This window comes from Centrocercus urophasianus, unplaced genomic scaffold, assembly GCF_019232065.1.
Source record: "Centrocercus urophasianus isolate 14NV4802_14NV808 unplaced genomic scaffold, USGS_Curo_1.0 seq_431, whole genome shotgun sequence".
NCBI classification, from domain to species: domain Eukaryota; kingdom Metazoa; phylum Chordata; class Aves; order Galliformes; family Phasianidae; genus Centrocercus; species Centrocercus urophasianus.
This window is the reverse complement of record NW_024885013.1, coordinates 1-25,616: the sequence shown is the minus strand read 5'-3', so window position 1 is coordinate 25,616 and position 25,616 is coordinate 1. Positions and strand designations below refer to the sequence as shown.

Sequence of the window (25,616 nt, the reverse complement as noted above, 5' to 3'; positions counted from 1 at the left end):
ACGGAACGGGCGGATTGCGCGTGCGCAGTGGGAAGGCGGGAACGGCAGGCGCGCATGCGCAGTATGAAGGCGGGAACTGCGGGCTCCTCCGTGAGGGGCGGTAGCGTTCCTGAGGCAGCCCCAGACACACACGTACACAAAGGTCATCCGTAAACGCGATCGCGGCAGCAGTTTAAAAAAAATAAAAATTAAAAAAAAAAAATCCTAAAATACTTTTATTCAATAATTAAAATCTGTTGAGGAGACAGATATACAACGCAAATGATTGTAGGCTACAGCCGTGCTGTACGTGGGGAAGCTGTGAGGGCAGCAGGGGCTGAGCCAGGCCAGGCCTTCCCCTCCCCACAGCCCTGCAGTGCTGTGATCCTCCCTTCACGTCAGTGCCATCACGTTTGTGTCGTGCACGATAACTATTTTTAAGGTCACTTTTCAAACCTCCCGCCTGCACAGTGATATCATCAAGTTTCCAGTAGGTTTTGCTGTAAAAATGAGACAAGGAAAGTTCAACCCTGATTTGGGAAAGGAAGCAGCAATAAAAAGCACTGGCTGCGATCACAGCTTCCTCAAATTAAAGAGTTTGTAAAAGGCAACAGTCATTTCCCGGTTCTGTCACTTGTTAAATGAGCACAGTGATCTCAATACGATCCATTAGCATCACAGCGAGTGTGAGAGAGTGGGGAGGGAATGTTTTGTATCTTTGTGTTTTCATTTTGCTTGGGGTTGTTTTTTTTTTTTGTAGATTTTTTGTGTTTTTTACCAAAAAAAAAAAAAAAAAAAGACGCAGCATATGTTAATATCTATACAATTCCCTTCCAGGACAACAAACGGTTGGTCAGTAGTGATTCAGAACATGAAAGGTAACGACAGACGTAAGCAAAGCCAAAAAACAACGAGTCTGATGTCAGTTGTCTGCCAGGACAGCGTCTGCACACAGCAAACACACACACGTGTCTCCTAGCACATCTCCATTCCTCAGCTCTCCAGCACCAGAGCTGGTTTTTCTCCTCTTGCTAAGGATGAGGACACAAAGGGGCTGCTCCTAAAAGGAGGACGTGCAGCCGAGAGCTGGGCCTGGCACTGCAGCAAGGCAGCTGGGGAAGGAACCGTTTGCTCATGTGTGCACGGTCTGGCAGGGATGCTGGAGCCAGAAGAGAGGCGTATTGCTGAGCTGCACGAGGTATAGTGTTCAGTTCCAGCCTGATGGCACTCGAGACGTGTTTGTTCCAGTGAAATGCTACATTCAGACAGGATCCCCCTTCCCTGGCTGAAAGCCCTTTTCTGGATTCGTTTGGAAGGCAAATCTTGGAAGGGTCGAGGTTCTGCCCTCGCTGTATTGCCCAGGAGAGGGATGCAGAGAACTTCCAGTCCTCTTGGCTCTCTTGTTCCCCCTTGGAAGGTTAAGGTCGGTGGTACCTAAAAGCCAAGTGAAAAAGCCAAGTGTCATCCTTGGAACTTTGGGTTAAGCAGTTACTGAAGCACTGTAGATCACTGATAAGAATAAACTGAATTATCTGTGAACTTTCAGCCCTCGGTGAAGCTGTTAACATCCAAAGTTTTCATCTCTGCTTTAGAAAGCTCTCATGATCTGCAAACACAGCTCAGCCACGAGGGGCCACGATACACAGGTTACTTCTGTCTAGGGAATATTGTTTTTCCTAGATAAGCAGGCAACATGGAGCCTAGAAGCAGAAACTCAGCACTCCATGAACCCTGAGGTACAGTGCACCCTGCTAGGGTTGATACCATAGGCACCACAAGGGTTTGTGCTCACTCACCGTGTGAACTGCTTGCTCTCCTCGTGGACTTCCATTTCACAGCTCTTAAACTCATTTAGCTCCTTCCGGATGGCAGCCTGCACGAGAAGAGAGAGAGCTGTTACCTCCTGCTAGAGCACACCACCCTCTATCCCCATTTTAAGTGAGCTTTAGGCATGGGAAGAAGGCACTGTGGCCCTGCTCTGGGCTGATACCATCTTTTGGTGGTAAAGTGAAGAGTAACAGCAGATTTTAAACATAAGCCTGAATCCTTCAGCATCTTTAGGTAGAGGAAGAAGCTCAAATTGCAGCAGCCACCCCACCTTTCGCAGTCACTTCACAGCTGTATAAGCTGCCCCACCTGCTCCGCACCCAGGGCTGGGCAGTCCCCACAGGAGGCCAGGGAAGGTGACAACAGGTATCTTCCCTGCCAGCTTGCCTAAGCCTGCTTCAGCCTGCGAGGAACCGCACTCCTCCAACCCACACCCTGTACCCTGCATCCTCTTACATCATCACTCAGAAGCCACTACAGGGCAGACGTGCAGGCTTGTGTCCCCTTGGAGGGGACAGGAAGCAGGGCTGAGTCCAGCACACAAGGGCGAACATGCACTGCTGGCAGTGGGTGGGTGCCAGAGGTGGAAGGAACAGAGCAGTTCACCTTGGCTCTCACCCTCTGTTTGGGACATCCGACTCCCCCCCGCCCTGGGGCCAGGGCCCTGTTACCTTGTCAGCAGGTGTCAGCTTTGTCCATGGCTTATCTGCTCTCCGGTCGTAGTCCTGAGCATCTGTTACTTCCACATACTCGTTAAACCTCAGGATCTTCCTGGCCTGCAGCTCTGCCACTGTAGGCCTTTGGCTGAGCTGAACACAAGAATGACAACAGTTTGTGCCTTGTCCCCGGAGCAGCTCAGGACCATCACACAGCAAAGAGCAGTTCCCTCACTGGTCCTGAACCACAGACACTGAGTGACAGTGGCATTGATGGGAAGCTCTTCCCCAGCACAGCACTCTGTGACCCGGGCGCCACAGCTACAGCAGCCGCTGCTCTGCACAACTTCTCTCCAGCTGTTGTTACTTTGGAAATGGATTTTGAGGAGCCTGATGTGAACATGGCAGCCACTGAATCGTGGTTCTACAGGCAGGCCGCTTTCAAGTGCCAGCTGCCAAATTTAGTTCCCATCTAGCCTGTTACACTTGACACCAGCTCCGATCCGTCCGTGCCAAACCTGTTTGCGGTGCCAAGAGCTCTGACAACCCACATTCCAAAGTCGCCGCGGTCAGAGGGCGCTGGGGACAATTACACAACAGCCCCGTGACTTCAGCCACAGCCAGGCACCTCGCGGCCACCACCGACCCCCACAGCCCTGCCAGATGGCCATCGCAGCACGGCAGCCTGCAGTACCTTTCTGGTGAGCCTGCGTTTGATCTCTCGCTTCTCAGCCTGACGGTCAGCTTCATTTTTCGCTGCCAAGTGGAAAAAACAAACAAACGTGGGTTTTTTTCTTCCCCCCGTAAGCATCACAAGCTTTGAGAAGTGCCTTCTGTCCATACCCTTCCTCACCAGCAGCCCACTGAATGCCAGTGGTCTTGTGGGCCTTACCACGGTGTGAATGAGTCATTCTCTCCAGCTTTCTGTGTATTTAAGATTAACGGCCATTCCCTCAAAACCTCTTTGCGGACTGCTCCTCCCCCAAGCTATTATAGTAATAGTTGTGAAGAGAAAAGCAGTGCGGATAAATATTTAAAACTTCCTGAACTAACGTTTCCCTTTCCCCAATGTGTTTATTTAAAACTTTTGCAGAACAAGGTATGGCCAAAAGAAACAGCACTCGCTGAACGATGACCTTTTTGGATCGTGCAGTACAATGCTGTAACGTCTGGGCCACAAAGAGAAGGCCAGCCCAAACAAAAACTCTGCTGTGCAACTTCAGAGCAGCCTTAAATCTGCACACCTTTCCCTGAGCTGTCAGGCAGAGGATGGGCCTTGCCACAATGCAGTGCTTTGAACTGCAATGTGTTTTATCCCTGCCTCGGTCTGATTTTCACCAGTCACTAGAAATCAGCAGAACGGCTCTACTGCAGTGATACAACCAAAGCACAGGCCTCTGTTGCTACGTTTCAAGCAGACTCCACACACACTTGGACTAAAATGTCAGATGAAAGACAAGGCAGCTTTTATTTTGCTACTCAGAGCCACTAGAGAAGCGCTACTCACGCTGAAGTATGTTCCTCTGCTCCAGCTCTTCTGCTGTGGGCCTCTGACTCAGTCGCCTAAAGGAAAGCATGGCAAGAGCATCGTGTGTTATCTGCTCATCAGTGGGGCACAAAGACCAGCAGCCACTGCTGTCCTGCCTGCGGCTCTCCTCCTCTCCACTCCATCAGCAGCTCAGCCACAGGCCCAAGCCAGGAAGGCACTACAGAAGCTCATGGATAACTTGTCAGTGCTGTCAAGCAGACAGGCTGGAATATCAACAGCCTGAGCATCAGCACGCAGCCTGCAGCTGTTCACATCTTTATATGCCAACCGTATTTTATAGCTTCTGTAGTCCTTGAGATTCTCCCCTCCCAACACATCTAACATCTGTAAACAGCATTGTTAGGAGACACTGCTCAAGTGCTCCTCTCCAGGAGAGACTTCCAGCCTTGGTAACTGAGGGGAAAGCAACACTGAGCCTGCAGCCCTGACCCAGAAGCCCTGCCCAACCTGCCCAGAAGACCTGCCACGCTGCAGCAGAGGCTGCCTGGACAAGCAGCAGGTTTGCCCACGGTTCAGGCACACCAGCCTCCTCCGTTCCTTTACCTGATCAGCGTCGTCCCGATCTGCTGCCGAATTTCATTCCACTCCTCTTTGCTTTTCCGAGGGAAGACAATCTTTTCTTCCTGCACCATGGTGGCATTCCCCAGCTTTATAGCCAGCGTGTCTTTCCTCTTCACTTTGTTAGCCAGTGTGCCTGCGGGGAGGGAGAGGGATGGGACGGGACTGAAGACTGCAGTGCCTGAGAGCAGCGAAATGAGCCACTGGCAGCTGTGCTTCCCCTAGGCCTTGCTCTCCCACTCACTACAGCTCCCAACTTGCTGGGTCTGATCACTACAGCAACAGCCAGCATCCCTGTGCGATGCCCCTCCAGCTGACGGGGTGGGACAGCACAGGCTGCCTGCAGCTGGAGGGGATCAGCAACCTGCAGCCAGAGGGGCAGCATCTCGTCAGATGAGCATAAAGGTTTGGCTGCCGTAGCCTTTGAAAAGGTAGGGGAGAGGACACGTGGTGCGTCAGAAACCAGGAGCAGCTGCTTTGAAGCTGTGTGAGCTGTTGCTGATACCGAGCTCAACACAGCCGGGCAGAAGCTCAGCAGAGAAAGAAAAGGACAGCTGCAATGTCAAAGCCTTACTGTTATGGCTTTCATCTTCTTCCTCATCCTCCTCCTCGTCTTTGTACAGGATGGGCCCCTCCGAGTCAGAGTCACTCATCCCTTCCTCTCCCTCCTGCTCCTCCGGCAGGACCTGGGGCACCAGCATTGGGATGACGGTGATGGACGGCGCCTCCCCGATGTACACACGTGGGCCTGAATTCTGCTCCTCTTCCTGGTCCTCCTCTTCCTCTTCCTCATCGTCTGGACTAACGAGAAGCACACTATTACATCTCTTTGCACACCCCATAGATGATGCCCTGTTGGCTCCGCTCTGAAGGCTGGATGGTGAGGAGCTCAGGAACCCGAGCAGGAAGAGCAGCCCAGCCTCGCGATGCCCCACCATCCCCTCCCTCTCCAAAGCACAGAGTAAAGGCCAGAGACACTGCAGAAAAACTGCCCTCTCACTACCCACCCTCGAGACTTCCGAGTTCAGCTCTGTTATAACACAGGACAGTCCTCCTCCCACTTCTGTTTTGCAAAGAACAGACTAAGCAGGCCACAAATGGGCGAAATCCAGGATCTTGTTTTGTCTCAGCGCAATTAAAGCCAGGCCAGACCCCTGGCCCACATTTGTACTCTGCAATACATTTCCCTTTGCGAGTGATGAAATTCCAGGATCAGGGTGAATTTCCTGAGAAGACGTGTCAGGTTCCTAAGAGGCTGAAACGCATTCAGCCAACGGGCAAAAGGGCTGCAAAAACGCAGCACCCAGCCCAGCACACGGCCTCTCACCATCGCGGCCCAGCGCTGTGCCTCGCTGTGAACCTCCACCACGCCTCGCAGCTACTCACACTTTCAGCATCTCGATGGTGACCGGCAGGGACCTCGTCCTGCCCATCGTGCCGCTGTCCTCCCCAAGGCCGTCGTTCTCAAAGAGCAGGGAGTGAGCTCTGTGCGAGCCCTCGGCGGGGGGGGTGACGGGCAGGGGACTGGCCAAGGCCTGCTGGATCCGGATGTGCAGAGGGATCTGGGGCAGACGGGGCAGCCCGGGAGGTTCAGCAAAGCCTTGCTCTGCCGTCCGCTTCGACGCCTCCAGGGCCCTGAAGTCCTTGGGAGGAGGGGGGGTGTCCTTGGGCAGGTCCAGGGAGCGCGGGGCGTCCAAGATAGGGGTGGAGTTGGGCAAGGGCATGCGTGGAGGCTCCGGAGGGATGTGTGTGGGCAGCGGTGGGGATGGCGAGGGCGGTGGGTAGGCGGGCGCCGCGTGCAGCGGGAGCAGTGCGGGACGGCTTGTTGACACTGTCCAGTCGCCTGGGGGCTTGGAGGGGAGGGCTGCCTCCGGTGGGTTGGTAGGCAGGAGGCCTCTCTTCGGTGGGAGAGGAGGGGAAGGCTTGGACAAGCCTGTGCCACTGTTTATTGCTTGAGAAAGTTCCGCTGAAAACAAACAAAAAAACACAACACAAAGGGTGTTTGCCAGATTCCCTTTGCTAGCGTGGAACAAGCAAAGTACTCAGGTGCCAGAAATAAGCAGATTGCAAGCCTCTAGTTTGTTCTTCCTCCAGCAAAGGTGAGACTTGGGAGAGCAGCCAGAACCAAGCAGGCTGGGAGAGGTCTGGGCATCCTGCTGCTTCGGGGAGAACAGCAGCAGCCCTCCAGTGACAGCAGATGGAGCTCGACCTGATCCAGCCCTGCCTCAGCCAAGGTACGCAGAGCACTTTGTGGCTGCATTCACAGCTCTGTTCGCAAAGGGATCAGAGACAACCACGGCAACCCGGACTCCAGCTGTGTCAACAACTCCCTCGCACATTCAACAGCTTTGGGGAAATCTCACCTGAAGGCAAAAGTCAGCAGAACTGCAGGCAGCAAGATGATGCTCTCCACCTTCCCCCTCCCCTGCCGGACCCAGCCCACGGACACCGTGCCACCGGCAGGCGGCGGACAGAGCGGCGGCCCTAAGCAGGGGCTGGAGGAACCTGCAGCCCCCGGCACCACGAGAGGGTGCTGCGAGCCGGGAGAGCTGCGCTGAGATAAGGCTGCATAGCTGCAGAGAGGTGAGCGCATTTTTGGGATGTTTTGCGTTTTTACACTTCCCTCTTGTAGATTAAGAGTCAGATTGTGCGAAACACCGCATGCCCTCAGCTCCCCATCAGCCTCAGCCCGGAGAGTTTCAGGATCCCCTCAGCAGCGCTCCAAGCCTGGTGGGGCCAGGCTCGAGTCACTGTTAGGAAAAGGCAGACAGATTTTGAAAGGGATCGGGCGGTTGGCAGAAGGAAGAGGAGATGGAGAAAGGTCAGGTGCCACTCAAACATCCCCTCCGTGAGAGGGGGGTCCCTCAGTACCGACCTGCACAGCTGCTGCCCCAGCCCTGAGCCTTGCTTTCAGCTCCTGCGTGCCTGGAGTCAGAGCACGCATCAGAGACCGGCAGAGAGCTCACAAAGCCAATTCCACTGCTGCTGCTTATCCACAGCAACAAAACAAGGCTTGCACGGCAGTGACAGCACGCGTGCTGCAGTTACAGCCCATCGTGCAGGGAACACACAGCCCTGCAGAGAGAAGCAAAACCTCTCTGCATCTGCATTTGCACCCAGGGAACATTGCAGGGCCGGCTGCTCCCCTCCGCATCCCTGCAGCCCTGTGTGGGAGGGGGCTGGGGCTGAGCACAGCTTTGACAGACTGCTGTCTCCAGCCACGTTTTTTGTACCACAATTCCTCCTGCAATCAGCACCGGGCATTTCAAACACCACCTCTGATGTGTGCAAGCAGCTTAAAGAAAACAAGAAAGTATTTCATCAAGCGCTCAGGCACGGTCAGACTAATCAAGCTGGTCTGGCATACAGGAGTGTTTAATGCCATACCAAGGCTGCTTGCAAAACCTGCTAGAGCAAGAAGCCCCAAACAGAACGGAGGGATGCAGCCCGTGCTCCAAACAGTGGCTCAGGCTGCTTCACACAATGCAGGCTCCCAGCCTCCCCAACCACACCTGGGTAACGCCTCCAGTTTCTGTGATAACAGTGCAGATGTGTCTCACTGATTGGCTCAGGAACCTCCCTAAGTGACCCAACCCAGAGGTCAGCAGGGCTGTGACACGCAGCAGCTTAACACATGGACTGAAGTTGTCTCATTTATCCCAGCAGTGCTGCACCTTTAAGGCCTATAAACATCCTGAACAGAGCAGGACCTCGCTCTGCTTTCAGAAGCTCTTCCCAAATCACCTCCTTGGAAAGCTGAAGAATTAAGTATTTCCAAGTGTGAAGATCAAGTGTGAAGATTCAGCTCAAATTAAACAAGAGCATTCATCCGTGGGATGGGTCATAGGACTCGTGACTAAGATGGCAGTGCCCTGTCACAGAGCTCAGAGGAGGTGCCTGACTATAACCAGGAAGTTTGAACCACCCCTGCCAGCACGTGGCACACCAGCCATAGCACACACTGCTCAGCACGACGTGGATTTTTGTTTAACTGATGCTAAAAGCATTGATTCTCACTGACTACAGCTCTGCACAGCAAAAATTCACATGCCATCTACCACTCCCAGCTGTTCACAGATGAATCCCAGCTCTGAGCGAAGCATCAGCATTTAAAGACAATCTTAAAACGCCTCTCCTTGCACCGCTCCAAAGCAGGCAGGGGTTCCCTCCTGCAGGTAATGCTGGAGGAGTGCATGTTTGACACACTGGATGGCTTATGGCAGGATGCTCTGATAAGGACACCGTCCCAGCACACGTGTGCCCAGGTTAAAACCTTTCAAGTGGAGGCTGGGCTGCTTTGGGGAAAAACTGCCCCAAATCCACACCATAATAAAGGAAGAGATTCTCAGAGGCATGAGGACGCCCACCGCAGCAACTCTGGAGGCACTTACCTATGACGGAGCTGCTGTTCCTGTTGGTGGGTTTGGGTGGGGGGACGGGAGGCTGCTTGGCAGGGGCTGTGCTGGTGGAACTCGTAGGAGCAGTAGTGTTGGCACTGGTGAGAACGGGGGGCAGAGTCCTGGGGGCTGGGGAGGAGGCAGCTGTGGAAACGACTGTCTTTGCCACAGCGGGGGCTGCGGTGGAGGGGTCAGTTTTTGCAGCGCTGCTGGCGGGTGGGGGATCCTTTCCTTGCAGCTCATTTGCCTCCTGGGAAGTGGAGGGAGGTCTTTTGGGAGGAAGCAGAGGCTGGCGGGGCTGTGGCTCCTGGGGCGGCTCTGATTCGGAACCAGGATGGCTGCTGGATGAACCTGCAAAGAGATACAGTATGAGAGACCAGAAGGCAGCGAGGAGGCAAGAAGAATCAGATGAGAATTGAAAGCCAGCGCTACAAGAATCCCATCTGGCATGCAGCTGGTTTCTCACCGTGTCTTTTCTTCGGTTCCTCGACCAGAACTGACTTCCTAAGGCTGGAGGACCTCGTGGCCTCCTCTTCCTGGCTGTGCAGGTTACCGACCCCAGGACCACCGATGGGCACCGTGTGGCCATTCTTCAGTGCAGATGGATTCACCTTGTCTGGTTCTTCACCATCTGCAAGGGGTGGGAGGAGAGAAGCAGACAGAAAACATTCAGGAAGCTCAAGGCAGAGGAGACACAGCTGAGGTGAGCTGTAATCGACCCGCACTGGTTTCTCCCTGGTTTCAGGAACAGACCTTCAGTCTGCCTTGTGCAGAGGAGAGCACAGCAGCAGCAGCTGGAGTTGGGCTGAGAGCTCTTTGTTTCACTAGCAGCAAGCAGAATAGTGCAGTACTGTACCCCAGCAAGCAGGGCTTTCTTCAGCAGCTCCTTAATCTCCCACCTTATTTAGAAAGAATGCCACCACACTTAAAAACCAATGCAGTAGGAAGCTGCAATCACAGCTAACCTCCAGCAGCTTCCACACCAACCCACCTCAGGAGCATCCTGTGCTGCAGTACAAAATCCAGCACTAGCCAAGTCACTGCACATGAAACAGCAGATGCTGACAGTGCCTTAACGTGTGTTGAAGCACCTCCTCTTTCCTTACGACTCCAACCCTGCATTCAGCACAAAGATCACGTTCTGCTCTTTGCAAAACATCCCACCTCCACTCTGACGGGGCAGCGCCTGTTCTGACTGTTGGATGCCTGTCTGGGCGTTGTAGTGAGGGATGTGGGTTAGTGAGGGAATACTGGTGGTAGGTGGACGATTGGATGGGACCATCTTGGAGGTCCTTTCTGACCTTGGTCTTCTATGATTCTGTGACTACTTTCCTTCTCAAGAAAACTTGAGTAAAAACGAGTTTGATTAAAGAATCTTGGCGTTTTCAGCCTGCCATCTCTCAGACAATTACAGCTCAGCATCAAGTGCCTGCCAGGTGCCAGACCTACTATGTGCCATTCCAGCTTTGCACTGATTCCCCAGACCTCCTTCCCCACACCAAGGTGTTACACAGGAGCTGAAAGCTGAAAGCTCGCCAGGTTTTCTTTTCTGCAACAAAACAGCGCTGGCTCCTGCAAGGAGATGCAGAGCAGCTCTGCCCTGAAATGCAGGAAGCGCAGACAGCAGCAAGAGGGAGTTTCCTCCCAGCCGGGGCTGAAACTCAAGAGATGAGCTGCAGCTTTTTATAGCAGTAATTGCCTCTGGCAAAGCCGAAGCTTTCAGCAGGGGAGGCAGACCAGCAGGATCTTGCTTCCCCTTAGTCATTCACACCTGCCGTGCCCTTCTCAAGCAGAGCAGGGTGCTCCTGCTGCCCTCCTCACACCATTTCACCCTGCACTCCACTCCCAGGGCCTCCACCAGGCTCAGGAGCAGCAGCAGCACAGGTCTCCTCCCTAAAGGTTTCTGGATTTCTTGTCACTGCCAACTTGCCTAAGAAAATTAACCGACCTCATAAGAGCAGGTTTTGAAACTGCAAACAGAATAACCTACCTCCATCATCTTATGACTGCCCTGCTGTCTAAAAATCGTGGAAGTGAGGGATTAAGATACTGCGCTTCCTAATCTTGCCCTCCTGACAATATCGACTGCTCCCTCGTACCTTGGCTTTATGCTTTATTCAGATCATAATCATCTTCTGTTTCTTAAGCCCGATCAGATGACTGAAAGCAGAAAGTTGCCCCCCCTTGCAGCCACGCTTCTCTTACACCCTCGCAGTTTGGAAGACCTCTCTTCTGCCACCACTGGTTGGAAGTTTGTTGCACAAAGCCTTTGATCTCTCTTCCAGTTTCACCCCATGACCTCACATGCTTTTGCACCACAGCGAATCCTTCCTGCAGCCCATCACTTACACCCTCGGGTTGCTGTAGGTGGCTCTTATTAGAGGGCAGCTGCAAGCAACCCAGTCAGTTTTAACTCCAGTGTTCCGTAGCTCGGACTGAAAACCACTTTTTCACTTCCACTTTTGTATCTTCCTTAGAAGAACCCTAACATTTGCATCAGGTTAACTCTGCAGGGTGGCTTTCGAGGTAGTTATGCACTGCTCTGCTCCACAGGCCACGCTGCCACCCAAAGCAGTGCCCAGCACCTCCCAGCACAGCCAGGTGAGCAGATCTGCTTGAAAAGGTATCCTGACAGTGTGGCCCCAGCTCAGCCATCGAGGATGGCAGAAAGCAGGGAAGGTTTCTCTGAAGGCAGGGAAATCTTAGCTGTGATCAGCTGTACCACCGTACCACGAAGGTTCCCATCTTCAGCCCCTGGAGGAAACTCCCCTGCCCAGGCAGCCTGAAGACATCAGATGCTTTCTTTTTCCAAACTCAGAGCCTTCAAACCTGAACTCTGAGGTTTGCCTCTCCTGCAATGGACGGAGTGCAGCTTGGAGCACGGTCAGAACAAACCAGAGAGGCTGAGCCCGTGGTGATGGGGGCTGGGCAGGATGGGACAGAGCGGCTGGAGCAGGACAGGCACGAGAGGGACAGGATGGGGTGACACAAGGCCCTGCCCTCCCCACTGGCAGCAGGACGGGGGCTGCACTCCCTGGGGAACATCCTTCTAACTGAGCACACTGCCTTCCTGACCAGCACAGTCAGATGAGAGAGGTATTGAAAAGGGTGAGACGGACAGACAGGAAGCAGACCAGCACAGAGCCCTCAGATTCACCTCCCGGAAGGGCTGAACGGTGAGGTTTTGCCAGAGGAAGGTGAGCTACACAGAACACAGACAGGTGAGGATAAGTTGGTTTGCAGACTCACCCTGCTCAGGGTCTTCCAATAGAACCCCTCTTTTTACCAGCTCCTCTCTTGGCTTTCGCATTGAAATCTTTCGTTCTAAAACTGGTATTAAATTAAGAAAAAAAGAAAAAAAAGCACTCAGAAAACAGGGCAGGACAGAAGTTCAAGAAGATATGGCTTTTTTTTCTTTTTAAAAGATAGGTCCTGCAGAGGAAATGAAAGGGCTTCAGGTTTCATTGTATGGTACAGATTAATGAGAGGGCGGGGGGACTGCGCGCTCAGGCCTGAGCAATGCCTCCCTTACACAGCAGCCTGGGGAGGTTCCTTCCAGGAAGGAATTTGTTTGTCTGAAACTGCATGGCAAGGTGTTCAGCAGAGACTGCAGGTGCCGGCCCACCACCGATCCCTGCTCTGCTTCTCACACGTGCCAGCCCTCAGGCCTCCTCGCTAGCTGCGGGTCTCCCAGGTGGAAAAGGGACCCTCCCCCCCCCCCTTTACCTTCTGAAGTCTCTTTAAATTTATCGCTGCTTTTCTTTTTCCTCCACTTCCAAGGTTTGAAGATCTTGCCGAAGCCTGAGAACTTGCTTTTCCTCTTGGTAGGAGGTGTGGTGTCGCCCGATTCCAGCACGTCGACCCCCATACCCGCATCACTCGGGGGGTGATCCACCTCTTCAGCTGCAGGGAGAGGAGCACAGCGGTTACCCCAGTGCTGCACACAGCTGCTGCCAGCTCCCAGCCCTTGCGCGGGGGGCAACGGCGACGCAGGCTCATGCAGAGAAGGTAGCGAGGTTCCATGCCTTCACATAACCATCAGCAATTGGCATTCGCTCGGGGAGACGAGGGGGGTTTCCCAAGTTAACAGCACAAGGGTGGCTGACAGGCAGCTTCCTCCCGAACCAGGGACCCGTGGCAGTCAGCGGTGTGACAGCTTCGCCCAGGAGCACGCATGGCTTTGCTGCAGTTGCAAACCTGGTGCGAGACACACCGAGCAACACGAGCACGGATACCTCGAGGCCCGTCTCCATCTGCACACATGGAAGCTAGCAGCCCCGTTGCACCACTGCTGGTGTTGGACTGAGCCTGGCTGCTTTTTCTTCTAGAAACACAGCCAGCATCGCTGGCCAAAAGCAACAGCTCCACAGGAAAGCAGCACAATGCAGCCTGCGCTCCACCTACGGCGCGCGAGGTCTCTGGAGAGCAGCACGAGAAGGACACACAGGCAGGAAGGGATGCACACAAAGGAAAAGTCCAACTCACTGCAGCAGAAAGCTCCTAAAGAAACAGCCTGCAAAGCAGAACCGGAGCACAAAACCCTGTGCTGGTGGCTGTTCATGGGGCGTTCGATGCACCGTAAGGGACTGCTTGCCATCAGCAGAACCCGGGGCTGCCTGCAGCAGACATCACAGTGCCCACAAGCAAAGCAAAGCCAGCTGGTGGCCTCAGTTTGCAGAGTGAGAACCCCACAGCTTCAGCACTGCAGGAGCACCACGCTCCATCCAGGAGCGCTCGCGGTGTGCAGAACAGGCTGGGACTGACTGCACTTGTGCATCTCGTTTCGGAGCCTTCCAGCCAAATGCTCTGCAGTTTGCAAGCCTTCTGGGATCACAAAAGCCCTTTCAGTCGGTCTCAGGCAAAGCCTGCACGGAGTGCTGCAGAAAAGACAACACCCCCTGGGCCACACGGTGAGGTCAGCCAAGAATCCCTTCTCCCAGGGCTAAGAGATCGGGAAAGGAATTCTAGGGGAAAGCCGTGCTGCATGCAGAACAAAGAGCTAGAAACGTATTGTTGTATCACATAAATATCCACCGTGGAGATGGGCTGCAGTGTGAAAAGGCAGCTCCCTGTCAGCACAGGGAAGAGCAGGCCAAGGACAGGAAAGAAACCAGGAAAGCCCCAGTGCTGACGTTTGCTGGAGCCCTACGTGCAGCTCTGCCCGATGTGGGATTTTGGGCTTGGAGCAGACCCTATGCACAGCATGCTCTGAGCACAGCTGAAATGAAGATGGGGAACAGAGGAGCAGCACAAGGAAAACCAGAGGGAATTTCAACGCTGGGATCCAGATCCTGCGTGAGCAGCACAGTGCTGAACCAAACGATGGAGCACAAGAGGAAATCCAGCCCAGGATGCAGGTTGGCAAGGAAGGGATCCACTGCTGTGCAGACTGGAGGGGAAGAACGACCTTCGGAGCCAACCGTGGCCATTTCAGACTTGACCTACGGCGCTCAATGCTGCCCAGCTTCCTCTCCCCCAGCTCCACGTTTCCCACAGCCGAGGGCACCTGGGGGAGAACTTTTCCTTCTCTAATTTTTTCTCCCCTTTTATTATGCTGTTTTATTTTTTCCCAACCAACCCCTAGCAGAGCTCACCCAGAGGCGGTAAAAAACCAACGCCAGTCAACTTTTCCTCAAAGAAAGGTCACCAACGCGATGCCTTAAGAGAGAATTGAGATGGGAAGCAGCGTGCACGATGTCAGCCCCAACCCAGGACGTTCTGCAGCTCTACCCTGTGATTCTTCTGCCGGGACAGAGGGAGGGAAGGAGGAAGGACGCACAAAACACACCCAAGAGGAACCGTCGGATGCTCAGAGGCCCAAGTACCACCCAGGAGGCTGCTGAGCCTCCAGCCTGCGCCCCAAACCTCCCCAGAACGCAGAAGACACACATTCCTGCACCAGGAGCAGCTGAACAGAGGGGAAAAGCCCCCGAATAAGATTAATCCCAAGGGGAGGAACTGCTGCTGGATGCCCTCTCAGGGTGGAGCTTCGTGCCAGGCGCGCAGGTGGATCCACCAGCCAGGTTTTGCTGCGATGTTCAGCGCTGACATCCAACGCAGCTCTGCCTGCCTGCCATGCTGCCCCACCAGCCTGAAGGACTGCACTCAGAACCAGCTCTCAAACAATGTGAAAACAGCAGGTTTTGGTGCTCTGTGCTCAGCTCTGTGCCCAACAGCAGCAGTGAGGAGGAGCAGAGGGGCAGACGCTGTGCCAGCGTAAGGCCACAACCATTGTTTTCAGCATCCCCTCCACCCTGGGCAGAATGGAGCCCAGCACAGCGTGCCCACCTGATGGCACCTCCAGCCCCTGGGGTGACACTGATGTCCCCCAAACCATCCCCCTAAGGCTGTATGGATGCATTCTGCCCCGTGCCAGGGCCAGGCTGCTTCCAGGAGGACCCACAACCCACCATCCCTTCCACTCTTCCTTCCACCATCCCTTAATTACCACGCTGACACGGGCGTTTAAAATAGTCTGTTATGATGCAATTATGAATTAACATTCGCTGCTAATTAGCAGGCAGATCAGCTGCTGTAGGTGTGCTTTTAGCCATCTGCGTTTTAAATACCCTCATTGTTCAGTGATTGCTCAGGATAGTGCTCACACTGCCCTGGAAAAGGACTTTTGTGCCAGCCACGGCCCATTCCCAGCTCAAATTGACACCAAGGGATGTGGTGGGCCTGGCTCTGCTCAGCACCCAGGCTGAAGGAACCTGCCCCACTGCTGTCCCAGGCTGGTAAACCTGTTTTAAATTTCTTACAAAGGTTAAATGAGGTCTTGGAGGCCTGGGCGAAGCTGGCAGTCCTCATTAGAAGGTCAAGAGCTTTCCCATAAGCGGGTCTCAGCGCGTCCCCGTGCTGCAGAACAACCTGGTTTAGCCTTTCTGCAAAATGCCCACTGCAGGAACACAGCCCTGGAGCTGGGGGAGCCCCCCAGGCACCCCTTCCTGCACAGGAATACCTTGGAGTAAAGCCTGCTGCAGTGGTGCATCAGGCCCAGCACTGCCAGGGAGCGAGAGGAGGGGGCTGTTCACTGCTTTCAGCCACCAGTGGTGCTGTGTGGGGCAGGCGTTGGGCTTGGTGGCCCATGGGGTCCCTTCCAAGCTGGGGAAGCCTGCGGTTCCACGCCTGCCCCAACCCACACCTCACAGACCAGCAGGTGGAGGAGGCTGGGGGCTGTGCCCTGTCCCCCTACCCGAAAACACCCTGCCTGTATCTTCTCCCACCAGGAGGACCAGGTGAATGGGAGCTGTCCAAGCAGCAGATTGGCGTTAAGCAAAATGCTCAGACTGAAGCAAGCTCAGGATCCATCCCAAAAATGGGCACTGCTGCAGCTTTCTGCCTCTTCCTGCATCCTCAGGCCGTACCAACAAGGAGGGATGCGGCTCTCAGGCACGGAGCCACCGGGTGCCAACCCCCCCCCCTGCAAACTGCCACGCGTTTGTGCTCCACTCCCACAATTAAAATGCCATCAGAGAAAAGCTCTCCTCCTGCTGCACCCCCAGCTAGGTGTGAGCTCTTGTGCAAGGCCGCTCTGCTGCAATGTTTCTCCTGTGTCAGCGGGAGCAGCTGGAGCCTCGCAGGTGGGCTGCAACACGTCATGGTCAGCAAGGGGCTGCGTGCCGTCCCTTCCCCAAGCTGCCATCAGGCGTGGGGCTGCGTCACTGCTGAGCAGAGCGAAGCTTTTCCTCCTGCCACGGCACAGTCAGCTCTCGTTGGGTCAGAGTGGCAGAGCTGCGATCTGTGGGGCAGCTGGAAACACTGCAAGCAGTGATGGGGCCAGCCTTTAGGAAACATGAACTCTGTATGAAGGTTCGATGGCCTCACCGCCGTCCCAGGCAGGAGGAGCTGCTGGGCGCAGGCAGAGCTGACCCTCACCTTTCAAATCAAGCTCCAGAAGCATCTTTGGTACAGTGCTGAGCCCAGCACCAGGCACGGCACCAGCCACAGGCCGCCCCTCTGGGAAGGGCTGCAGCTCAGAGGGAAGGGACCTGCAGCTCTGGTGGAGAGCATAAGAGCAGTTACAATCAGAACCAAGCTGTGCTGAAGGGCGGCCAGCATGGAGTGGGTCCTGGGGAGCTTTCAAACTGCTTTAATTTGGGCCACACACCACCACAAGCAGCACAGCCAGGGACGAGTCGGTGTTGTTTTCGGCTGGCACATCACGACATGAGCTGAAAATCACTTCAAGACCCAAACAAAGCACAGCTGAAGGATGGGAAGAAACCAAAGCATCCCTAAACAGATGCTGACAATTCATCCTGACAATTCATCCGACATTTCCAAACGGCCCAGGGGGAAGCCGCTCATTTCACGAACAAAGTGGCACAATCCTCCTTCAAGGAAGGCCTGGGACAGAGCTGCAGGATGAAGCTGGTAGGAGGAGGCTGAGGACACACTGCTTTCCTTCCCCAAGCCTCCGCAGAGCCCTGGGCTGCTCTGCCCCCATCATCTCAGCACACATTTCTGATGGAAATATCATTAAGACTGAAGTATTAAGGAAACTCTTTGGACAGACGCTGCTAGCTTCTGAGAGCAGCCTGAAAAGCTTTGTGTCCACTGCCTGAACGGCCCAGGGAAGAGGAGAACCCCGACCTTAAACCACTACAACTGCACTCACAGAGCAGCTTCAGGCAGCCCATGAGCAGCAGCAGAACCCCCAAACCCACAGACCTGCACCAGGAGAGCCCCTTCCCCTGAGAATCACCAATATCTGGTGCTTGGGGTGGGAGAAAGAGCAGAAGGGGCTCCTGAGAGCCCCCAGACCCAAGGGGATGCTGCTGATGGCTCCTGACCGTACAGAGGAGGCTGAAGTCCTATTTCTCCCTTCCACTCTCCCTCAGCACCACTTATTTTTAGCAGCTCTTGAACACGACCGGCCGGAGCGACCCGGGGGTGGCAAAGAAAAGCCACCAGTTTCATCTGTGCCCAAACAACACTTGGGAGGTTCCAAGTTCCAAAAGTGAAAAACAGTAGACCCTTGAGGGAGGGGGTCAGCTGTTTCAGTACAAATATCAGCAAATTCCACGTTAGGGAACGGAGAGAGCAAGCAGCTCAGTGCGAGGTGACAGCATCGCCCTCGTTTCTGTGCATCACAGCCCTGGGCACTGGTCAGCAATCCCCGTCCACCAGACCTCATCCCCTCAAACTCTGAGATGCAGAAAGCAGCAGGCGGGTGGCTGTCGAGGCCTTTCTCCCCCCCAGCACCATTGCAGCTGCCCCCCAAGTGCTGGGACAGCCTGCACCAGAGGAAGCAGCCCTCAGAAGCCCTCGGGGCCGATTCCCAGCGCGGCACTGGGGGAGTTTCACCGCAGCACCAGCGCTGGGCGAACCCTGAGCCACGCAGGTAAGGGATGAGCGATCCCAAAAACGCAGCCTGCAGCCCGGCGCCGGGGGAGAGAAGCGGAAGGAAGCGGAGCCGTTGCCGTGGGCTCTTCCCGGCCCCGCATCCCCCCAGCTCCCACCACCCCGACCCACCTGCAGCCTTCCTGCCCCACGTCTCCGCCGTTCCCTCGCCCTCCATTACTCACCCGCAGCAGCTGGATGGACCGGTCTGGAGAAGCGCGGCTGCCCCATGAGATCCCTTCCCAAGCCGCTCTCCGGGAGGCGGCGGGAGGAGAAAGGAAGGAATCCAAACCCTGGGAGAGCACCGGGGTCCTGCAAAAGGGTCGCTCCACACCCGAGGGGTCCAACACGGCCTGAGCGGAGCTGCCTGAGGAGAAGCAGCCGCGGGGCGGCCCGTGGGCCACGCGGGTCCCGCTCCCTGTTCCCCAGGCACTTGATTCTCATAAATAGGCGCCCATGCCAGCTCCCCTGGCGCAGGAATGCCTGTCATTCCAGAGCTGTGCTGGCTGGGGCTGAAGCTCAGGAAGGGGAGGAGACAGCCACGCTCCAGCCACTGAGCTGCACAACCCAAAGCATCAACACCCCTCGCTCCTTCCTCACCGGGAGCGAGAAGAGCTGGGGCTTCACTACGGCACAAACCCGAACCCAAACTGCACCATCCTGAGTGAGAAAGCTTGGCATGCTGAGCAACAGAGAGCTTGCACTGCTCTGAGATGAAAGGGGATCTCAAAAGGAGCGCCGGTGCTGACGCGCATCGAGGCAGACGTGCAATAAAACGCGTTTTAGTGTCAGTTCTCTCTCTGCTAAAGCTAAAGGGAGGAAGGCAGGAGCAGGGAGGGCACCTTCTCGTTTCCATCTCACCAAGGAGAACTGCTCTTTAAAAAGGAAAATAGGAGAGTTTCTTTTTAATCCGCGTCCCGTCTCGACAGCTCCAGCTGCAAGCATCCCCCGACCCTTCGCGTCGCAGCAGAGTTCAAGCACATCCACTTGGATTCTCTTTGGTTTGCCATCAGAATTCATTAGGATCCTGGTGACTTACAGCTGGGAACAAGCAGAGGAACCCAAAGGAGCACCTGAACCAAGTGTGGGGTGGGAGCTGGTCCCAAAAGGAAGAAGGGACAGCTGTGACATCTGAGATCCCCACCTGAGGGACAAACACACCTGGGAAACACCGGCGCCTTCAGCCCCTCTGCTGCCACGCCACGTGCCAGCACACGGCCTGCTGCACTCCCTGCTGAAGCACAGCTGCAACCACATGGGAGGACGGAGTGCCCCACATCTCCGTCAGCAGCAGGGCAGCAGCAGCAGGTGGAGGAGCGATGGATCAGAGCACAGAGGTGGGCGGACCAGCAAATTCCACCGCCTCCATCAGCTTCCCAGCACGGCTGCTCTTCTCACCCACCCACCTCCGGCCCCATCTCTGTGCTCAGATAGCAGCCCGTCTTCCTGCCCCATCCTGGCAGCCTGATGAGGACAGACGGACTCGCAGGCTCTCTGCTTTGACACTAAGGAAAAAAGCCATTTTAAGGCCATTTAAATCCACAGCCCATAAAGCTCAGAGATCAGAGGCTGGATGCCTTCTCCAAACTGCACATCAGAGCAGCACACTCGCTCTGCAGCTGCCCAACTTCCAGACAGCCTCAGTGCAGTTTACGCTGCATTCGTAGCGACCAAAGAGCGCACAGCTTGCTAAAGCACAGCAGCATATCAACACCCAACCCTTTCTTCTACACCAGTAAAGCGCCCTTAGGTTTCAATGGAAGGTTTCCATTTGCAGTGGGGCAGCCCACAAGCTGGCACAGCCACAGAGATTCAGTGCTTCAGTGACTCTCAGGGCTGTGAGCGCACAGAAGCGGGCAGCAAACCACTGCCACGTCCCTGCATCGCTGATGAGGTCTCATGAGCCATCAGTGAGGCTTCACCATGTTGTTGCTCGCTGATGCTTGCAGAGCTGTGCTGCTCGAGGAGCAAAGATCTGCAGATCTGCAGCTTTGGTTTGGGCTTCAGACACTCGAAGAACAGCAGCTGCAACTCTTCTTTCAGGGGGAGGAACACTGGGAGGACAGCAGAGCAACGGAACAGCAGAAATTCGACCCAAAAGCAACATCAGCTGTTAATGCAGACACCTGCGTCAGCACAGCATGGGAGCAGCCCACTGCCCCCCATAGGGCACGGGGCAAATCTGTGGCTGCCCACAGCCAGAACCACGCCAGGGCTGCACAGCTCAGCCCCCAGCCAAGCACATCCAGGTGAAAGAAGAGCCACGCGTGGTGCAAGGGTGCGTCACACAGGTGCTCCCCTCTCAAGTTTCCCTTCCTCTGCACCCAGAGCAGCATCCCAGTACGACCCAGCACTGCAGCACTCCCAACCTGCCCACGCACGCTGCAGGAGGAACCTCTTCCTGATTGTTTCACTTTAAAAATCGAATGAAACCCGTAATGAGCACAAGTATTATTAGCTGCTCTATTAGAGACACTGTTGTTCACATTTCAGTTCGCACCGACGTGAAACACCGCATTCATCTCCAGTGACTCAGGCACTGACATCCCATGATTCAGCCATGGGCACATTAAGGACTTTTGCATTACCCAACCCTGCGGATGGAGCCGGTGCTGTGAGCCCAGCAATACTGGGCGTTTTCCTTCCCAGCCCATCGGCAGTCACTGCAGGAAGCCCAAAAATGCTCCCACTTGAATCCCAATGGGGATTCCCAATGCCCACAGGAGCATCGCGCCGGGGCTGAAGGGAGGAGAAGAGGGGACCAGCTCTGGATGTCCTCCATGGCAATCTGTTCAGCAGCCAAGCTCAGCGGGTTGGCAGAGTGAGAAACGGGTGTGAAAACAAGACGTGGCTGCCCACGGAGGTGCCCATTTCTGGACTGTGCTCAGAAGGAGATGCGGAGGAGTTGGAGTCACCCGTTACAGCCCGGTGGTTCGGGCTCAAAGGTCACAAGCCAACAACGTGACGCTCTTCCTTTCCCCTCATGTGGTATGGAAGCCATCCTGGTGTGGAAACGGAAGCACGTTTATTTATAAGCCAGCTGGCACTGCATTGTTCGGGTCCTGCATGCTTTGATGAAAGCTGCTGCGTTGGATGAGACGGAGCAGTGAGGTAAGTGCTCCCAAGCCATGTGATTTCCTCCGTGCTTCCTGAGACTTTTCCAAATGGGAAACTCCCACGTCGCACAGCGTTCCCGTCCCCTCGTCCCCACCAGTGGGTCAGTGAGGTGGCGATGGGGCTGGCACACCAGGCAGCACCCTGATGCCACGTGCTCCCTGCTAGGGATGTCAGCAGCCCACAGCCAACGTGGTCCCATGCAGCCCAGGAGCCGAGCTGCACTGAGCGCGGCCATGTCATGCTGGAGAAGGAGAAGCCCGGCTGGAATCCTCACGTGCAGAGAACAAAAGGAGCACTCACCTGTCCCAAGGAGCTCTGTAACAGCTCTAGGACAAGGATGTGAGGTCAAGGCACCCCCTAGCCTTGTTTCCCAATGGAAGACGTGGGACTTGCAATGGGAGCACTGAAAAAACATACCTTCAATGCCTCCTCACCATTCGCCCTAATTACTTACCGCATATGCTAAATATTTTCCTGTTTACAGATGAGGGAATGCTAAGGAATGTAATCCTGAAAATTAAAGATTCGCTCCCATCTCAGCCAACTTGAGGGCTGCGGTGATTCACAGCCAGGCTGTCCTTCAGCAAGGGAACCTCCAAAGCCAACAAATGACTTTTTGGAGCACCTTGAAGCAGCATGAACAGGAGCGCTGGTCAGAAGCCAGAGGAAGCACAGATACAGGATGCATTCCAGCAAAGCATCAGGCATCAGCAAAGCAACAGCATATTCCCAACAGCGAAGCGCTCGGAGGCGAGATGCCCATCTGTCACTTGCAGCTATATTATTAGGAAAACGTGAAGCAGAAACATGGAGAACATTACATTAATTATTCTGTTGCTTAGGGAAGAAACAGCATTGAGCTTAACTCCTATTTTACCCATTAAAACCCTCAGACAACAAACACAAAGAGAACCCACCAAGCATCATCACCCAAGGCTTCCTGTTGCACAGCACTGGAAGCAAAGCCAGACAGGACGCCCAGCTCCAGCACAAACCCAGCACACCCCTCTCCTTCCAGAGGTTGCATGGGGTCTGCTCTGGTTCAGCACCTCTCCCACTGACCCGGATGAGTGCACACACTCAGCTGCTTGCCCTCCTGGGCAAACCCAGCACACTCAGCATGCCCTGCTCCAACACCCCGTGGCTTTACACTGATGTTATGGCAGGCAACCCAGCCCTCTGGCAAAGGGTCACCTGTAAGGCAATGGGACAGGACAGGCTCTGCAAAGTGCTGCAGGCTGCAAATGAACAGCAGGAGGGAGCTCTGCCCACGTTCATCGCCAGACCCGCCATCCCAAAGCTCTTCTCCTGCCCGCAGTCCTTGCAGATGTGCCATGAGCAGGGCAGGAGGCTCACCAGCAGCCTCATTTCACAGAATCACAGAATCACCCGGGTTGGAAGGGACCTCAAGGATCATGTAGTTCCAACCCCCCTGCCTAGCAGGGCCACCAAACACACACATTCAGATCAGGTTGCCCAGGACCCCGTCCAACCTGGCCTTGAACACGTCCAAGGACGGGGCATCCACAACCTCCCTGGGCAGCCCGTTCCAGGGCCCAACCACTCTCCTTGTAAAGAACTTCCCCCTAACATCCAACCTCAATCTTCCCTCCCTCAACTTGGATCCATTTCCTCCTTTTAAGGCCTGGCAGAAGCCTCACAAAGCACACACGCCCCTCATCCCCAAACCCCAAACTGCAGCACGGCATTTCAGCACGTCCTCCGCCTCACGGCGCTCGCTGCAGGCCCCAAGAAGCCCAATTACCCTTCAACACCTCCAAGCCACGCTCTGAAGTCACATTTTTTCCCCATTACCAGCAGGCAGCACCGGTGCCAGGGCATCCCACCGCCCCGCGCTTGGCTCTGCCCAGGGAGGCTCACAAAAGCCCCATGGTTCTGCTGCTGGGGAACACCCAACTTCCACCGCACCTGCTCTGCCCTCATTATGGACCAGGCCAGAAACTCCTCATTAAAATGCAAGGCGAGTTTGGCACACAATCTCAGCTTCTGATCATCTCGAGCAGATTCGGTTGGAAGAGAAAACCAAGTTTCCTGCCGCGGCGCAGGAACTGCAGGGCACAGCACACGGATTTGGCTTCGCTCCCTTCGAGCCAACAAGAAAAATACCACTTTTTTTTTTTTTTTTCTTTTTCTTTTGCACCCATGCAGCTCGGATCTCACCCACAGTTGGCATTTCTTTCTAACTGCTGCTTTAGATGCACACACCAGGCACAGCAGCTCCTTCCAAGCACGCCGTGCCTTGTAACGACAGGCCTGACCTCCGACTTGCACAAATCTGCCTTCTGAAACAATGCGGATAAATATTTGCCCCATACAAGAAGACAGCTCTGAGGAACCATTCCAGTTTATCAACTTTGTGATTCACGTTGATACAAGCTTCGTCCTCTATTTAAGCACCAAGATAACGACGGGGAGCTCAGTCCCATGGGGCTCCCAGGAGCTGTGGCACATGGCAGCAGTGCCACCCCGCCAGCACCCAGCACAACCCCCAGCCCAGCCCCACACATCGCTGTCAGGCAGCACGCAGGTGTCAGCACACAGCAGCGAGGCCGAAGGTTGGACCGTGCCAAGCAAATGCTGTGGTGCCAGCAGGACTGCAGCGCTGCGGATCATCCCCTTCCTCACCCCTTTGGAACCCGATTGCCTGGGAGAGGGCAGTGAAACTGCCCAGATGTGAAGCTGGATGTGAGCCCTGCGTGCCCTCCAGCAGCACAGCCCCACGGCCTCAGCTTTGTGCCAGGAGCAGCTGTGAGCGTGGAGCACCCAGCCCAGCTCCGGTCCCCAAACCTAACACTGGTCATGCGTCATCTTTGACTCACAGCTCTGCACAGACAATGCCATGGCAATTGTTTACAGTGTCAAGGACATTTCATATAATTAAAGGAAACGGCCCAGGATTAGATAATACCAACAGCCTGGGAGGCACGGCTCGTCATCACCTTGCAGCAAGCTCTCTCCCTGAGGTTGTTGCCTACTGCAAGTAGGACCCCTCACATCTCCCACACCGACTCCTCTGCCCTGGTGCTGCTCTTGGGGCCAACACAGCCACCTTGCCTGGCAACAAGCATCACAATCCCAAAGCAGCACCTAAAAATCCCAAACTGAGACCAGCAGACAGCACTCCTGCACTGCTGGTGGAACACATGGATGTTTGCCACAGCCCACTGGGAGCGCCTGTGGTACAGGCAGCTGCAACTGCAGCCTGAGCCACGAGCTCTGCAAATATTTGCTCACCTTCTCAACTCGTGCAGCCTAAGAGTTACAGCGTGCTGCAATTCCAGGTATGTGAGCTAGCAAGCTCACAGCCAAGCCAGGCAGGCTCGCTCCTTAGGCCTTCCTCTCCTTGCTGCTGGATGCCCTTGGTTCTTGTGCTCTCCTGCACTGCTGACACAGCAGTGGATCACACAGATGGCTTAAGGACCCCCAGGACAACGCTTCTGAAGACCCCCAGCAACCGGTGCTCAGCACATCCCCACCTCCTGCAGCCCTTCCCCATAGCAGAGGGCTCCATCCTCACAGCATCCTCGTTGCTCCTCAGGACCTGCTGCAGTGCAAACCCCTCACACTGCGACCCGATGCTTTGGGGACACGGCGCCAGGAAGGCAAGGCGAACGGCTGCCTCGTCTCATCCTCGTCCTTCAGCTCTCTGCCTTAGAGATGGGCTCCAGGGATCTCTGCTGCAGAGGACAGAACGCTTCTCAAGATGAGAGGCTGCTCAGCGTCAAAGCTGCTTTTTCCTCCAACAGAAATACTGCAGTGCCCCACAGCCCCCCCCATGGGAAGGCTGCTCAGTGCTGATCAATGCTTCACCCTGAGCAGACAGGGAATGTCAGGGGTGCCACTCGCTGCAATAATCCCATTACAGAGCTATCCGGAGCAAGCAGTTTCCTCCATATTTGCAAGATAACGGGATTAGCTTCGTGTTCAACATCATTTCAGCCTCATAATTGCAGCATCACTCCTTAGGCCCCGCTGCCATCGACTCAACGGGGGATTCCCCCCCCACCCCAAACAGCCCCAGCTTTGAAAGCCCTTCATTAGCATCGGCATCTTAAGTTAATTACTTGGAGAGATTTTCCATCCCTCCCCGAAGTGAAATGCAACTTAACCCCTGCAACACACTGCGCTCAGACAGAGCCGGCCGCTGTGCTCCTCGCTAGAAGACAC

The 25,616-nt window shown here is 55.0% G+C and overlaps 1 protein-coding gene across 1 annotated transcript; it reads right to left on the bottom strand.

Annotated features, from left to right (window-relative positions):
• Nucleotides 1-192: 192 nt before the first annotated feature.
• PHACTR4 (phosphatase and actin regulator 4) lies at nucleotides 193-22,832 on the bottom strand. The gene is made up of 13 exons (XM_042834174.1): nucleotides 18,497-22,832; nucleotides 12,693-12,869; nucleotides 12,216-12,296; nucleotides 9,433-9,597; nucleotides 8,961-9,317; nucleotides 5,956-6,535; nucleotides 5,144-5,370; nucleotides 4,555-4,705; nucleotides 3,970-4,025; nucleotides 3,157-3,218; nucleotides 2,478-2,615; nucleotides 1,776-1,852; nucleotides 193-1,413 (listed from the first exon to the last, which is right to left on the bottom strand). The coding sequence occupies exons 1-13, from the start codon at nucleotides 18,753-18,755 to the stop codon at nucleotides 1,398-1,400; spliced, it is 2,346 nt and encodes a 781-aa protein (XP_042690108.1). The 5' UTR covers nucleotides 18,756-22,832; the 3' UTR covers nucleotides 193-1,397.
• Nucleotides 22,833-25,616: the final 2,784 nt, after the last annotated feature.